This window comes from Theropithecus gelada, chromosome 14 (assembly GCF_003255815.1).
Source record: "Theropithecus gelada isolate Dixy chromosome 14, Tgel_1.0, whole genome shotgun sequence".
NCBI lineage: Eukaryota > Metazoa > Chordata > Mammalia > Primates > Cercopithecidae > Theropithecus > Theropithecus gelada.
Window position 1 is genome coordinate 66200458 of NC_037682.1, and position 15817 is coordinate 66216274.

At 46.2% G+C, this 15817-nt stretch overlaps 1 protein-coding gene and 1 non-coding gene across 3 annotated transcripts in view; one reads left to right on the forward strand and one right to left on the reverse strand.

Annotated features, from left to right (window-relative positions):
• The window catches only part of PPME1 (protein phosphatase methylesterase 1), an 84076-nt gene extending 76562 nt beyond the window's left edge, over positions 1-7514 (forward strand). For both annotated transcript variants that reach the window (XM_025358294.1, XM_025358295.1), the window contains exons 12-14: positions 3759-3823; positions 4451-4518; positions 6303-7514. In XM_025358294.1, the coding sequence (XP_025214079.1) occupies positions 3759-3823; positions 4451-4518; positions 6303-6321 (152 nt within the window). In that variant the 3' untranslated portion in view covers positions 6322-7514. The remainder of the gene's footprint in view (positions 1-3758; positions 3824-4450; positions 4519-6302) is intronic.
• On the reverse strand, positions 5230-5367 carry LOC112607485. The gene has a single exon (XR_003115826.1). It is a non-coding gene; the product is annotated as a small nucleolar RNA SNORA7 (small nucleolar RNA).
• Positions 7515-15817: the final 8303 nt, after the last annotated feature.

Below are 15817 nucleotides of genomic sequence, written 5' to 3' on the forward strand. Positions count from 1 at the left end.
AGATAGTGAAGTATAACGGAGAAAGCCTGAACTTTAGAGTCCAATCCAAGTTGAACATCTGCCTCTACTCCTGACACACTATATGATTATGGGCAAGTTATTTCCCTTTCCTGAGCTTTAATTTGTTTAAAAAAAAAAATCCATCCAAAAATGAAGATTGTAATACTACCTATGTTTCAGTTATAAGAGTTAAAATGAGGCAATGTGTTTTAAAATTATAAAGTACTGTATAGGTGTATGATACTGTGAAAAGAGATATTCTGACTTCTGATGAGTTTTTTGTTTGTGGGTTTTTTTGTTTGTTTGTTTTTTTTTTTTTTTTTTTTTTTTTTGGATTCTTACTCTGTTGCCCAGGCTGGAGTGCAGTGGCCCAATCTTGGCTCACTGCAACTTCTGCCTCCCAGGTTCAAGCAGTTCTGCTGCCTCAGCCACCCCAGTAGTGGGATTACAGGCATGCACCACCACACGTGGCTAATTTTTGTATTTTTAGTAGAGATGGAGTTTCACCATTTGGCCAGGCTGGTCTCAAGCTCCTGACTTCAAGTGATCTGCCTGCCTTGGCCTCCCAGAGTGCTGAGATTACAGGTGTGAGCCACTGCAGCTGGCCAGTATTTTTATTATTGTTAGAATTTTTAGGAAAGGGAAAGGCTCAAGATAATCCAGATATAAAAAGATATAAATACCTGTTTAGAAGACAGCATGGTAAGATGGTAAAAGTAAAGTCTCTGAAGTTCAGAAAACTGAATTTTGAATACTGCTTTTCCAGTAATTTTTTGACTCTGGCCAAGTTTTCTGACTTGCCTCAGTTTTAGTCTTCTTAATCTGTAAAATGAAAAAACTGATGGCAGCCTCAAACGGATCATGAGGTATAATGAGTAGAAAAGTGACATGCTGAGCACTGTGTACAGATGCATGTATGTTAGCTAGATGACAGTGGAGGCAGCGGGTCCAATTTTGTGGGGGCTCTTGCTTTAGTACAGGTAAAAGACTCAGTGAAGGTGAAGTCAGTAGGCATGCAACTTTTGGGTTATGGGAAGAAGAGGTGCCAACTCCAAGACCAAAGTTTCAGGCTCAGGCAGAATCTGTTCTAGACCTTTCTTCCCTACTTACTCTCCCTGGACAATTTCATGGCTTCCATTTGTACCTTGATGACTCCCAAAGTTAAACATCCACCTCATCCCTCTCTCCTGAGGTCCAGTCCTAGCCCATGTAGCAAAACTGCTGGATGTCTCATGGGCCTCTCAAACTGTTCTTTTAGCTATCTTCTAGCTTTCCACAGCAAAAGGAGCTATATTCCTTCATAATAGTTGTTCAAAGCCTCTTGAATATAAAACTCTGGTCCCAGACCTTCATGGCTTTGCCTTCCTTTAACTACATTGTATCCTGAGGCCTGGAACAGGACCATGAGCTGGGACTGTGTGATTTTTTTTCATGGCACTGATGTTGGTCATTATGGGCTTAGACACTTATTTAAGTAGATTCTTATAAACGTCTAAGCCCATAATGACCAACATCAGTGCCATGAAATTGAATCTAAGACACTTAAATTCAATTCAGAAAACCTTTCCTAGGCACCCTTTCTGTGCAAGACCTGTGCATGATGCTGGGCAGACAGAAGAATCAGACATGGCCCCTGAGACTGCCTGAAGGCAGTTGACATGGACTGGGATAGCATTTGAAGTCATTGTTGATCACCAGCCTTGGAGTCAGACAATCCTGGGTTTGAATCACTGTTAATAGTTTTGCGGTATGAGTGAATTCCTAACTTCTTTAATTTTGAGTTTTTTCATCTATAAAATGGAGATAATGATATATCTCAGTACAGTTACATGAAGTTTAAATGGAAAAAATGCAGGTAGTTAACAAATGATGCCTTTCATTATATTCAGGAAGTAATCATGATTCCTTACGAGATGTCCTCCTGTTTCCTCAGTATAGATTATATCAAGACCACCTTCTGGTTTAAAGAAAGCCTCCTATGAGTATAGAGTAAATGGCGAGGATAAGGAACGTTCCACAAAACAAAAGGAAATGGTTAAGGCTGCATAGATTCCAAACCACAGCTTTCCCAGCACTGTGTTCAAACCAGCTGACTTAGTTATGAAATCCTGGAAAACTACCACCTATTCATAGTACAACTTGGGTAAATAATTTACGCTCTCTGAACCTAAGGCTCCTAATCTGTGCAATGGGAGAGAAGAACTTGGAAATATTCCCACATCATAGAATAATTGTGAGGATTACCCATGAGCGTGTTATTTTATGTGTACCTGGCACAGTGTTGTTGGTGTATGTGAGTTCTCCCTGATTATACCGACTCTTCCAAAGAGGAAGGACAAATGCATCCCTAGTCATCAGAGCTGATCTAACAGAAACAACAGGGAGATAGGAGTTGTAAGTTTTGGATCTAGGCATTTGTTCATCATTCATTCGCTAAAGATTTAAGCATCTACTCAGTGCCCAACCCTGTGTTAGTTCTTATTAGGGATATAGAGCAAGTAATAACACCATCGTCCCCTGTTCTTACGGAAATAACACACTCCTGGGGAGGCAAGCACCAGTGGCATGTAAAATGTAAACTTACTTGAAACTTATAAGAGGGCCATGTGCTGCTTTGTGTTTGGATCCAAGTGCATTAACAACAGTACTTTAGGAGCTAGATGGGAGAGTTGACTAGGCTCGAGCACCCAGAGAGAGGCAGCTTACTGCAGGAGGAGGGGCACAAGCTGGACTTTACTAATTGGGATCATCTTATTCCTCCACTGATTAACGAAGTGGCCTTGGGCAGGTCACTTCACTAACTTTGGCCTCAGTTTCATCATCTCAAAAAAGAATTTCAGTATTTTCGTGCATAATTTTATAGAGTAGATTTTAAGAATCAACTTTAAAAATGGATAGAAGAGTACACTGAAAACTTTTTGAATCCTATGTAACTGGGGTAAGAACCACAGGATGTAATGACCAGAAGAACTTTCAATCCCATTCCTTTATTTTATAAATAGATAATCTGAGGCTGAGAAAATCTGCTGTCTCTACTTATGGGGGCTCTGGGTCTCCTTAGGGATCTTCTTTATCAGTCATCGCTGTTCATTCTCAATCACTGTCGCATTACCTATGAGCTTACAGTGTTCTGTGAGACAATATGAGAAGGTGCTTAGTACAATGCCTGGCACATGCTTAAGTGCTCAAATGGTAACTTATTGTAATAATACATTTTGAATCCTTAACATAGCTGACAAAATCCTTAATGGTTTGGCCCCTGCTTACCTCTCCAGCCTTATTGTTAACCACTCTCATAAGCACCATGCCAAGCTTCTTTTATTCCAAGCCATTTCAAGCCTTTTTTCCTTCCTGGGTCCCTCTTGGATTGTGAAGTTCCCTTTCTTATGCTCTTACAGCCCCACGTGCCCAGTTTCATCATAGGAATGACATGCTGCATTAAAATGTTGGTTGTTGTGTTTTACTCCCCTACTGGATTGTAAATCCCCTGAGGACAAGAACTGTTTCTTCTATGTGTCTCTGGCCCAGAGTAAATGTACACTAAATAGGACAGAAGGAAAAAGTGAAGGGAAATGATTGGCACAAGGTTATAATTACTTGTATTACCATCCTCAGCAAGACTTGATAATTGGGTCCAGAGTGTTGAGGTGAGGTTGGAAATGGGGAGGTAGGTCCTGGGCTCCCGGAGTGACCTATGAGGCTGCATAAGACAGGGCTCTTTTAGTCCCTGAAGTTGCGTTGCTTTGATTCCTCTCCAGGGAAGTTCCAGATGCAGGTCCTACCTCAGTGTGGCCATGCAGTCCATGAGGATGCCCCTGACAAGGTGAGTCTGGTGTTCAATGACTGTAAAAGGACAACTGTGAGAATAACCCTGGATGTCACAGAAGACAAGTCTCTGAGTCTCAGCCTGCATTGCCTGCAGCAGCTGCTGTGGAGCCTATGCAGATGCAATTCCACCAGCTCTCCAACTTCTCCCTGGCAGCTGCTTATGGTATTGGCTTTGTATATATGTGCTGAGGAGCCACTGACACCCTGCTATTTCATCCCAGGGCCCTGTGGTTAAGATCTTCAGCTCTACTTCTCCAATACCCCCAAAAGCCAGATGGAAGAGGGATGATTAGGGTAGAAACTGCTCCCTAAACCACAGGCAAGGTTAGGAATTAATATGGACTCCTCCTGTGGGAAAACACTGTTTTGTAACTCTAAGGGCACAAATAAGCCCTTCACGTCATTCCTCTTGAGCTCTTTGGAGCTATCCCTGGCAAGGATGGTGGGGAAGAGTCTCCTAGCTCTGCTAGGGAGGGCCTAGGTCCTTTTAATTTCAAGCCGCTCAGACCTGTGGGTGGGATGAGGGCACTGTAGAGCCTAACCGTCTAACAGTAGCCCACAGCCCAAGGCTAAGCCCCATCAGTAACCTTCATATGGCCTGGAATATCTCTCCCTTTTCCAGGTAGCTGAAGCTGTTGCCACTTTCCTGATCCGGCACAGGTTTGCAGAACCCATCGGTGGATTCCAGTGGTAAGGCGGGTACAAGGGTTTAAGAACCCCAGCAGTGCTGGCCAACTCTGACAAACAGATATTTGCAGGACTATAAATACCTCTGCCTTACCCCTGCCTGGTTTGGTCACCATGCCTTTCTTCCTCTTCCTCAGTGAAGAGCCTGGCATGTCTGTTTCTACCAAGCCATGGTGGGTTGTTTCTTTGTGCTGTGCTCCAGTGGGTTGATGCTGAGGCTGTGATTAAATTGTGCCTAGTCTCACCCCCCACTATGATGTGCATTTCTTCTTGAGGTGCCCCTTTGAGGAGGCTGGGATAGGAATCAGTCCATTTCCAGGCTCCTAGAGAAGTTTTCTTTGGCTTCTCCTGCCCTGCTGCCAGGGAAAGCTGGGCAGGCCATGGAGCAGGGCTTTCTTTTTTTCTTTTTTTTTTTTTTTGTTTCCTTGGTACAGTCTTGGCTCACTGCAACCTCCGCCACCTGGGCTGAAGTGATCCTAGTGCCTCAGCCTCACAAGTAGCTGGGATCACAGGCATGCGCCACCATGCCCAGCTAATTTTTGTTTTGTTTGTTTTTTGTTTTTTGGTTTTTTTTTTTTAGTAAAGATGGGGTTTCTCCATGTTGGCCAGGCTGATCTTGAACTCCTAGCCTCAAGTGATCCACCCACATCGGCCTCTTAAAGTGTAGGATTATAGGCACAAGCCACCACGCCTGGCCTAGAGCAGGGTTTTCTACAGTGTTGCAGAGTGTCTTCCCATGGCCAGCTACTAAGCAAGCTGGGAATGGAATGGGTGCTCTGCCATGCTTGCTTCCCCTCCTTTTCCGAAGCTGGCAGAATATTAGCCACTCCGCAGAGGTGATCCTGGAAGCTCTAGAGCAGGGTTTTCAACCTCAGCGCTATTGACATTTTGAGGTGGATAATTCTTCATTGTGGGGGCTGTCCTGTGCGTTGTGGGATGTTTAGCAGTATCCCTGGCTTGTATCCACCCAATAACAGTAGTACCCCTCCCACACACAGTTCTGACAAACAGAAATGTCTCCAGATTTTACCAAATGCCTCAAGGGAGGCAAAGTTTCCCCCTCTATTGGTCTAGAGGAAGAAACAGGGCCAGGCCTCTCATCCTAGGAAGCTCTTCATCTGTTTAAGGAAACACAGTTGGGCTCTGTTGAGGAAGAAGAAGAGAGGCATGTTGACCCCAAACCAGGTTGTCTTGACCCACCTCAGCCAGCTCCTAGTCTGTACTGCAGAAGGCTTTTGATCCTCAGAGAGCCCACAACCCTGATGAGGAGTCATTCCTAACATTGAAAAGTCTCTTCTCTGATTTTGGTGAGGGTTCGGGGGAACTTGTTCCCCACTCTCAGAAAGTTTGAAGAAGAAATATTAAGAAAAGGAAATGACTTCTGCCTTAGAGAACTCTGAATTCCAGGGCCTGGGAGATGAGAGTAACAGGGCAGGGTAAGCACTGGAGATGATGGCGAGACCCTGGGACAGTAAACCACAGAACCGACACCCTTGTGCTGAGCCATCCCTCTAACAACTGACCATTGATGGATCCCAGGAACCAGCAATAAAGACCTAATTTCTCTACTGAACAGTGTTTGTCTGGGGCCCTTCGACCATTTGGAGCCTTGGACAAATGAGCAGCACACTGAGAGCAGACCCTGGGTCCAGCTTTGGTCAGGGCTATGAGATGGGTCAGATTTGCTTTGGTGGTCATTAGGCCGGGCTTCCTGGAGGACACAGATAAGCAAGGGAAAGCTATTGATAGTTACATTTGTTTTTCTTTCTCTTTCTGTTCTTCCACAGTGTGTTTCCTGGCTGTTAGTGACCTGCTGTCCACCCCTCCTCAACATTGAGCTCTGTTGTAAATACGTCGCACCAGAGGCCACTGTGATGCCACTGTCTCCTCCTCCCCGTCCCGCCTGGCCATGTGACACTGGCTCCCTGTAGACGGGCACCCCGAGATGTACCAACCTTTTCATGTATTCTGCCAAAAGCATTGTTTTCCAGGGTCCTTGACCAACTTTGGCTTCCCCAGTCCAAGGCTCCCCTGCTCCTTTCCCTTCCCTGTACTGGGGTATCTCCTGCCTGCTCTCCCTGCGTTGCCTAGGGTAAAGCCTCCAGATTTGCCATACTGAGCCCCTCTTCCTAGCGTCAGGCGATACACCTGAGTCCAAATGTCTTCCCAGGCTCAGGGACCTCCATTCCTTGAGATTGTCTTGGCATGGTCCAACCCTGCCTCATGTGATGGACAGTGTATGGGGTGGTCCTTATTTTTCCCTTTCAAATAAAACACTAGTCAGGTACCATTTTATCCTAGTCATACTCTTCCAGGTTTGGAAGACCCAGAGAGGCCAAAATCCCATCCTTAGGCACCGGGAGGGGTGGTGGTGGGTAGCATCACAAGAAACCAGCCTGAAAATCAGGTCCAGCCAGTCCAAGCACATGGCCTCCCATCTGGGAGAACCCACTGTCCCACTCCACATGTCTGGGCACCTGCCCTGGGCTGAGGCCAGGCTGCTCCAGGGGCCTCTTGAGCCCTCACCTGCCACACAGCAACCCAGGTTAAATACAGCCCATGCACAAAGCCACAGGCCAAAGCCTATGGAATTGTTTTTAATCATCAAATTTCACCATGTTCATAGCTGGTTCCTGGAGGTGTGCAGTGCCCTCTTGCCTCTTCAAACCTACAGCTTCTCTTTGCCATTTGTGGATTTCACGTCACTCCACATAGAAGCGTTACAGCCTGGCATCCCCAGTCTTTGCCTTCTTCCAGCTGCCTCGACAGCACTGCGGCCTGTCCCTATTGCCCAGGCACGCCATTTCCAAGGGCAGGAAGGAGCAGTGTCCTGAAGCCCATCTTCTCTGTGACTGTCTTAGGTGATGTGTAGCCCCCTCCATCTTTCCACTCAACAATCTCTCACCCCTGTCCTGCTGCATGGTCCGGAGTCTGGGACCTACTTCGTTTTTTGTTATTTATGACCTTGTTTAAAGAAAATAAATATCTCCCAACCTTTATTGGTCTGGTCTTTCTCTCTGAATTGTCCTTATTTCTGCTGATATGGGGGCAGGGGACAGCTCATCGGACTTATGGAACTCCAGAAACCCCTTTCCCTATAGCCCTTCAATATGTTCTGCCTGTCCCAGATCCAGAATGCCCAGTGGGATGGTCAGAGCCACCCTCCTCTGCAGCCAGGATGGAATTCCAGTCCCATCTCTCCTCAGTATTGACTGTGTCGACTTTGGTCCAGAGCAGGGCAATCTGTGCGCTATCCACATGATCTCAGTCCCCATAGCTTCACTTATGTGAAACTTTATCCACAACCCGAATCATTTCCTGAACTCTGAACAGTTAGGCCCAGGTACCTCCTCCTGTCTCTCCCAGATGACCAAAAGCCACTTCATATTGACTATTTCTAAAGCTGAATCCACCTTCCCCCTGAAACTTGCTCCCCATGAAACTTGTTCTTCCTCCAGTGTTTCCTGGCTCAGTAAGTGATAGGTACCACCGTCTCTCCAGTTGTCCAAACCAGATACCCACAGTGAATGCCTTCTCTTACACCTACCTCAGGTCTCCCACCAAATCCTGTTCATTCTCTTTTCTGTGTCCCCTCTTTTCCATCCCATAGTCAGTGCCCTAGCTTAGGCCTCCTCATCTCTCACCTCGATCACTTCAGTACCTTTGCTGCCCTCCTCCTCCCCAGGTGGTTCGCCACACATTGTCAGAGGCGTCTTCCTAGTAGGCTCTGGGGCCAGGGTGGCTAAATTAGAACCCAAGGCCCACCCCTTACACTGTGTGGTGTGGCAACAAACTTTCTGTGCTGTAGTTTACTCATCTGAAAAATGGAGATAAACAGTATCTACCCCACAGAGTCTTGAGGATTATACAAGTTAAACTAGGTTAACTGGCTTTCTCGGTAACTGGCACATGGTAGACACTTAATAAGTAGTTCCTGTTATGACATTGTTACATTATTATAGTTAGCAACTTTATTCAGGGCAGTCTGTGGGCCAGTAGCCTCAGTATCTCCTGGAAGCTTGTTAGAGAACTGTGTCCCCATCTCAGACCTATTGAATCAGAACTCATCTGCATTTTAACAAGTGCATCAGTGTCTGAAAATGTCTGATTTAGTTGATGACGAAGTATTTCAGGGTAATTCATGAGCTCCCTAGTAGAGGAGAGAAGTTCCTTACGTGTGGTTTGATTTCTCTCACTGGAACCCTTTGCGGGTGCCTTTGCTGGGCTATGTGCCCTCTTGTCCACAAGAGGGCAGCATGATTACCTGTGTGGTTTTCAGGGGCACCCAGGTTCATCAGGGGAAAGTCATAATGGTTACCAAATTTTGAGTGTCATCTAATTCACTTGACATACATCTCATTTAATCTTCACAGCAACTCTATGAGGTAGGTGCTGTTACCTTCCTTTTACAGGTAGGCAGACAGGTCCAAATTCCTACAGCTTGGAAGTGACTGTCAGAATTCAAAGCTGGCTTGCTTCCACATCATGCTGCTCCTGGATGCTACAAGGGACCCTGGGCAGAAGTCATTTTGGCCCAGATACCTGACTTAAAAGAGCAGGAGGAGGATGACCGTGGAGATGAACCCTCTACACTTGATGGAGGAGGCTGAGAATGAATGAAATGCTCGTGAGCTTTGTGGTTGGTTGTGTTTTAGGCCCTTTCATCTCCATTCATCCTTTGCATCCTTGTGACGTACAGGCATTATCCCCAATTTAAAGGCAAGAAAGCAAAAGCTCAAAGATGAAATGGCTTGCCCACAGCCACAGCCCGAGTGGCAGCATCTTTGTCTTCTGATTCCAAGTCTACTGAGCATTCCATCACACCCCAGTAGAGAAGGGACCATTCATGTATTCACTTAACATGGCTTTAATGAGCACCTACTATGTGTTGGCCATAACAGTGTCCTTGCAGAGCCTAGAGATCAGCATGTATGAACTCAGGAAGGGAATAAAGAAGGATACCCCAGGATCCTTGAATGAAGGATTGCCACAAAGAAGGAGCATGTTTGGGACAAACCAAAGTCCCTCTGTCACACAGACACTAGTGAATGTCCAAGGGAAACTCCTTCCCAAAAAAGGAGGATAGGCACATTTTGGAGGCAGACATAGATCTGATAGGGGAGAGACAGAATCTTGAGACTGGGAGGACTCAAGACAAAGGCATGAAGGGAATGGGGCATGACTTTGTAGCCCCACGCTCTTAACATACTGTTAGGAGCATTTGCTTATTAAGCAAACCCAAACACCCAATATGTGCCAGGCATCCAATGGACTTTGTAGACAGAGGTAAATAATGAGATTCTTAAAATGAACTCATTGTCTAGAAAGACAGTGATAGAAATAGTGACCACGTTGTAAGAAGGCTGGGGGTGGGCAGTAACTAAACCTATTTGGAAACAGGCCAGGAATGGTTTCACAAGAGGTAGCATTTTTTCTTTCTTTTTTTTAGACAGAGTCTCCTCCATCGCCTAGGCTGGAATACAGTGGTATGATCTTGGCTCACTGCAATCTCTGCCTCCCAGGTTCAAGCAATTCTCCTGCCTCAGCCTCCCAAATAGTTGGGGTTTCAGGTGCCTGCCACCACACCCAGCTAATTTTTGTATTTTTAGTAGAGATGGAGTTTTGCCATGTTGGTCAGGCTAGTCTCAAACTCCTGACCTCAAGTGATCTGCCCGCCTCGGCCTCCCAAAGCGCTGGGATTACAGGTGTGAGCCACCAAACCCAGCCAAGAGGCAGCATTTGAGTTGAGCCTTGAAGTATCACAAAGTGGAGGTGGAGGAGGAAGGGCAAGACATTCCAGGTAGAAGGAACAGCACAGACAAGCACTGGAGACTTGAAAGTCAGCCTAGGAAGAAGACTGTGGCTGGAGTATGGGCCGAGACAGGAGAGGAGGTAGGAGGCAGGGCATAAAGGCCTTAAGTGTCAAGAATAAGGAGTTTCCAGAAGTTATTAAGCAGGGATGTGACAAGGTCAGGTCTTTTTTATAAAGGAAAGTCACCCTGGTAGCCTGCGTAGATGGATTGGTGGGTGCCAGACACGAGGCCAAGAGGTCAGTAAAGAGGCAGTTTTAATCGGGCAAGGAAAAGACAGAGGTATACTTAACTAGGACAGTGGCCACCGGGCTGAGAGAACAGGATAGTCTCAATATTTTGGAGGTGGAATGAACAAGAAAGAAACTAGTTAGATTTCAAAAGTGAGGGGCCAAGAACCCTTAAGTTGGATGCAGGGGCCTGTCATGCAAAGTGGGGGTTGGAAGTGAAAGGTCAAGGTTTTACCAAGGGAAAAGCAAGAAGAGAGCTTACGCTAGCAGCAGAGAAAGCTAAAGGCAGTCACACTTCTCCCTGCAGTCACTGTTTTGTTTGCAATCTTGGAGCCAACGCTGCTGCTCCAGCTGGCCACCCCATCAGCAGCCAGAATCAACACATTCTCAGTCTGGGGCCAGGGCTCAGAAAGTTATGTCAACTCAAGAGGCTCCCTTATTCCTCGAGCTGGCTTCCTCTCCCAGCAGTTTGCTAGAAAACTCCAGCCCACAGCCAGGCAAAACCTTGGAACCCAAGACTAGCGGAGAGGCTGGCCTCTTCCAGGTGCAGGCAGTAGGTGACTGAGGAGTGAACAGTGTCTAGGGAGAAAGTTTCTTCCTGATTAGTGACAATGATGCCATTCCATAATGACTTAAGAATGACTAATCAAACAAGCTTAGAATAACTGACATGATACCGTCTGTATCATTATAAAGCACATTTATAACCTTTGAGACCTCCAAACTCCCCTGGAGTGGGGAGGGCAGACAAATCAGCAGTGCCTCCTACAGATGAGGAATTCGAGGCTCTGACAAGGAAAGTGATTTGTCCAGGGTCACACGGTAGCACAATCTGGACTAGAACTCAGGCCACCTGACTTCCAGACCAGTCAGTGCCTTTTTAGTCTCACACCATAGCAAAAGGAGAGGAGGGGTGGGGCAGGGGCGTGCAGGACTAGGGCCTGATGGTGAGAGAAATGCTCCAAGCTCTGTTCAGCCTCCTACTAGCTGGGTGACCTCTGGCACATCACTTCCTTCAGAATTTCAGGTTCTGCATCCCAAAATGGGGTGATAATCCTTAATTCACTAGGTGTTATGAGGGTAAATGAGACCTAAGTATCCAAGTATAGTAAAAGCTGCTGCCTACAGTAGATAAGGTGAAAAACAGTAGATGCCATGGCACTAAGAAGATAAGGGAATCCCCAAAGGGCGGGGAGACCAAGGCACAGCCATTCTACTACTCCTGCTGGGTGGGGCTGCTCAGGCAGAATTAGTGGAAGCCAGTGTGCCCCTGGGGCCTGAGAGCGGCCCACGATGCACCCTCCTCTGGCCTGGGGACGTCCTCCTCAAAAAATTTTTGGCCAGGAGCAGTGGCTCACGCCTGTAATCCCAGCACTTTGGGGGGCCAAGGTGGGCAGATCACAAGGCCTGGCCAACATGGTGAAACCCTGTCTTTACTAAAAATACAAAAATTAGCCAGGTATGGTGGCAGGCACCTATAATCCCAGTTACTCAGGAGGCTGAGGCAGGAGAATCGCTTGAACCCAGGAGGCGGAGGTTGCAGTGAGCCAAGATCACGTCACTGCATTCCAGCCTGGGTGACAAGAGCAAGAATCCATCTCAAAAAGAGAAAAAACTTTTAACCAGGATTTTTTTTTTAATAGTAAACCATAGCTAACACAGTATTTCTCATTTTAACCATGTGGAAATGAACAGTCCAGTGGCATTAATGACATTCACAAGGCTGTGGATCACACCACTATCTATACCCCAACTTTTTCATCATCCCCAGCAAGAACTCTGTACCCATTAAGCAGTGACTCCCGCCTGCATACCCAGCCTCTATTCTGCTTTTGGTCTCTGAATTTGCCTATTTTAGGTAGCTCACAGGTGGAATCCTACAATATTTATTTTGTGTCTGGCTTATTTCATTTAGCATAATGCTTTCAAGTCCATCCATGTTGTAATGTGTATCAAAATTCTGTTCCACTTTATGGCTGAATATTTTAGTACATGCATATTCCATATTTTGTTTAGCCATTCTCTTGATGGACACCTGGGTCTGCTTCCACCTTCTGACGATTGTGAATAAAGCTGCTATGACCATGGGTGTACAGCTATCATTCCATTCTTTCAGATACATACCTGGGAGTGGAATGACTCGGTTAGATGACAGTTCTGTGTTTATCTTTCTGAGACATCACCAGTCCGTTTTCCACAGTGGCTGCACCATTTCACATTCCCACTAGCAACGCATGAGAGTTCCAGTTTCTCCACATCCGTAGTGACACTTATTTTCTGTTTTTTAATTGTAGCCATCCTAGGAAGTGTGAAGTGGTTCCTTATTTGCATTTCAAGACCGCAAATATGGAGGGAGAAGGAGGGCTTTAGGGTCAGAAATGTGGGCTGATGCTGGCTGGCCCAGGGACTTGGGGCTTGCCCTACCTGTCCCATCCCAAAATCATAAGAGACAGAGGGACCCAGGGAGCTGGACAGGGAGGGAGGGTCTCTCTAGCCCCAGGCCCTGGAGGGTTCACAAGGCTTAGCAGCTCACACAGTGGCAGCAGGATAAAACCATTCCTTCAGGTTGAGCCTGCTGACAATTCCTGTTCCCTTTTTTGTTGCCAGAGAGTAAAAAATAGAGATTCTAGAACCCCACAATCTGGAGAGAATTGTGAGAGTTTCTCACCATTTTTACAAGAAAATTGTGTATTTTTACAAGAAAATTACATGTACAATTTTTAAAAGAAGATTTAATGTAATTTTTTATTTGGTAAATGGAAAAGCAATCTGTTTTCCCAAAACAGATTACAGATCATAAAGTTAGACAAAATCTCTTCTCCTAGAGTGATATATCTGAATTTGTAAGACTAAAGAAAGTTTTAGGTTTATCAAAAGAGCATAAATGGTTTTATTAGGTTGGTGCAAAAGTAATTGTGTTTCTTTACCATTAAAAGTAAAGGCAAAAATCGCAGTTACTTTTGCATCAACCTAAATAACAGTTGGACAAATGTTAATCTAAGGACCTGTGAGTTAGGGTGATAAGCCTTCCCACCTCCATATGCACATATGGACCTCCTTATCCTTCAATATCCAAATCAAAAGTCACATGACCCCATCACATGAAAGACATAATCATGTCTCTCACAACTTTCATAATGACACAGGATTCTTCCCTGCTACTTGCCAACCGGGGACCTCCATGGCCAGCAATGCCTCCTGCCCAGGCCTCACATGGCCACAGACCTGCCTCTGGAGGTGCCATGCCCACTGACCCACCTGTGCTATAGCTTGTACCCACATTCAGGGGTTCTTGAGCTCTTTCCCCATGTCCAAGAAGAATGAGGATATGCTGACAATTTGAAGAGTGAGGATGGGCAGAGAAGAATTTTATTGAGTGATAGAAAAGCTCTCAGTGGAGAGGGGACAGGAGGGGTGGTCCCCAACCCCTGCAGTCAGATGGTTTCTCTATCTCTCTGTGCCTGGGTCTGGGGCTTTTTATGGACTCAGAATGGGGAGTGTGTGCTGACTGGTTTGTCAGTATGCAAAAAAGGTTAAAGCAAAGACACCACTCACAGTATAAAAAAAAAATTAGGACAGGGTAGGTATATGTAAAATAGGTGAAAGCTGGGGAGCAATCAGAGGAAAGCGCACTGAATGGGAAAACAGGTTCTCAATCTGGTTCATGGATTTAGCTGGGACTTGTAGCTGGACTTTAAACTGTCTTTGTCTTGAAGGTAGGATTTCACTGGGGACCCCATCCTATCTGCCTAGGCATTTGTCTGCTTCCTGTCGTTATCAATAACATTTTATATGTTCCTCTTTCACTAGTATTTCACTGGGATTGTAACTATTTTCACCATATTTTCACATACGTCAGTATTTTCACTAGTATTTCACTAGTATAGTCATTGTGGGTTCTCTTTTCTGGGAGCTCTTCAAGGTCACAGACTCAATCAGTCATCCCAGCATCCTCAGCCCCAGCAAAGGTCCTGGCCCAGAGGCAACAACAGGAATGCTTAGCTGAATGAATAAATGACAGACCACACATGCAGTCTGTGCTCATTTGTCCACTGTGCACCTGTTCCAAGAAGCACCTGTGGCGCATTGGAAAAAGCGTGTGTCTCTGAGCCAGGAAACCTTGCTTCTAGTCTTGAGCTGACACTGACACACAGTGGAATTATGGGCAAGTTGCTTTACTTTTCTAGGGCAGGGGAACTAACTACTGCCCTCCAGCCCCATAAGGTGATAAGCAGGTGAACAGGAGACATGGTCATTATTTTATAGTTATGCTCCATCTGAAAATGTGGTGGACTTTAAAGGTGGTAGGGATGTCATTATCTATGGGGCTCCATCTGAGCGATGCCCTTGAACCCTGAACCAAAAACACTGTCACCATGCAGGCATCCTGGTGCCTAGAATTCACTCCTAGCACCTTATTCCTTTGAGCTAATCTTTGATTTCACCAGGCTACCCATTTCTAACGCAAACATGCCCCTGTCGAGGACAGGGAAACTCTGTCACTCAAACCTTAGGGAGAATGGGCAGATCAAGCACTTCATGGGAGGGGTCCTGTGACCAATGAAGTGAATATAAAGAGGGATGTGGCAGAGAGGAAGAAGGGAAAGAGGCAGGCTCTGATTCCGAAGGGGGAGAAAACTGTGGGGGTCCACAGCGGGGAAGAGAGAAAAAGTCCAGAAAGAGGTTAGAAGCAGCTAGGAGAAGTGGGAGACTTCCCCCCAAGCTCCAGATCCTGGTTCTGCCCCTGGCTGTGTGAACTCAGTGATGTCTTTTCTTTAAACCCCACTTTCCTCCTTTGCCAAAAGGGATGATAATTGTTGTGACTATGATACAGGAGAGTGATCCACGGCAAAGAGTAGGCACAAATGTTTGTTTCCTCCCCCTAGCCCTTAGCCGATTTCATAGTTCTACTGAGTACACAGCAATCTGCAGGTCAATGTCCCTCTCTCCCAACCCCAGCCCCTACACACAGGCTCCTTTGCTTCTCCCAGCTTGAGCAGCCAAGGCCCCCAACAAGAGACTCTTTCAGTGGTTCTATGAGAAGGCAGTTTGTGCTGCCGTTGGCATTACTGGACAAGAGTCCCCGGAATCAACACCCTCTTGCTTTCTCCTCCCAGACAGCTCTCTCTACTCCCCTGTTGTGTCTGAAAGAGGGACAAGCAGGATGGCCGCTGCACCTTGCATTGCACAGGCACACATTCTTCCTCTTTCCATGTGTTTCTGGGGCTCTAACGTGGACACCCTCAGCATATTCTGGCCATA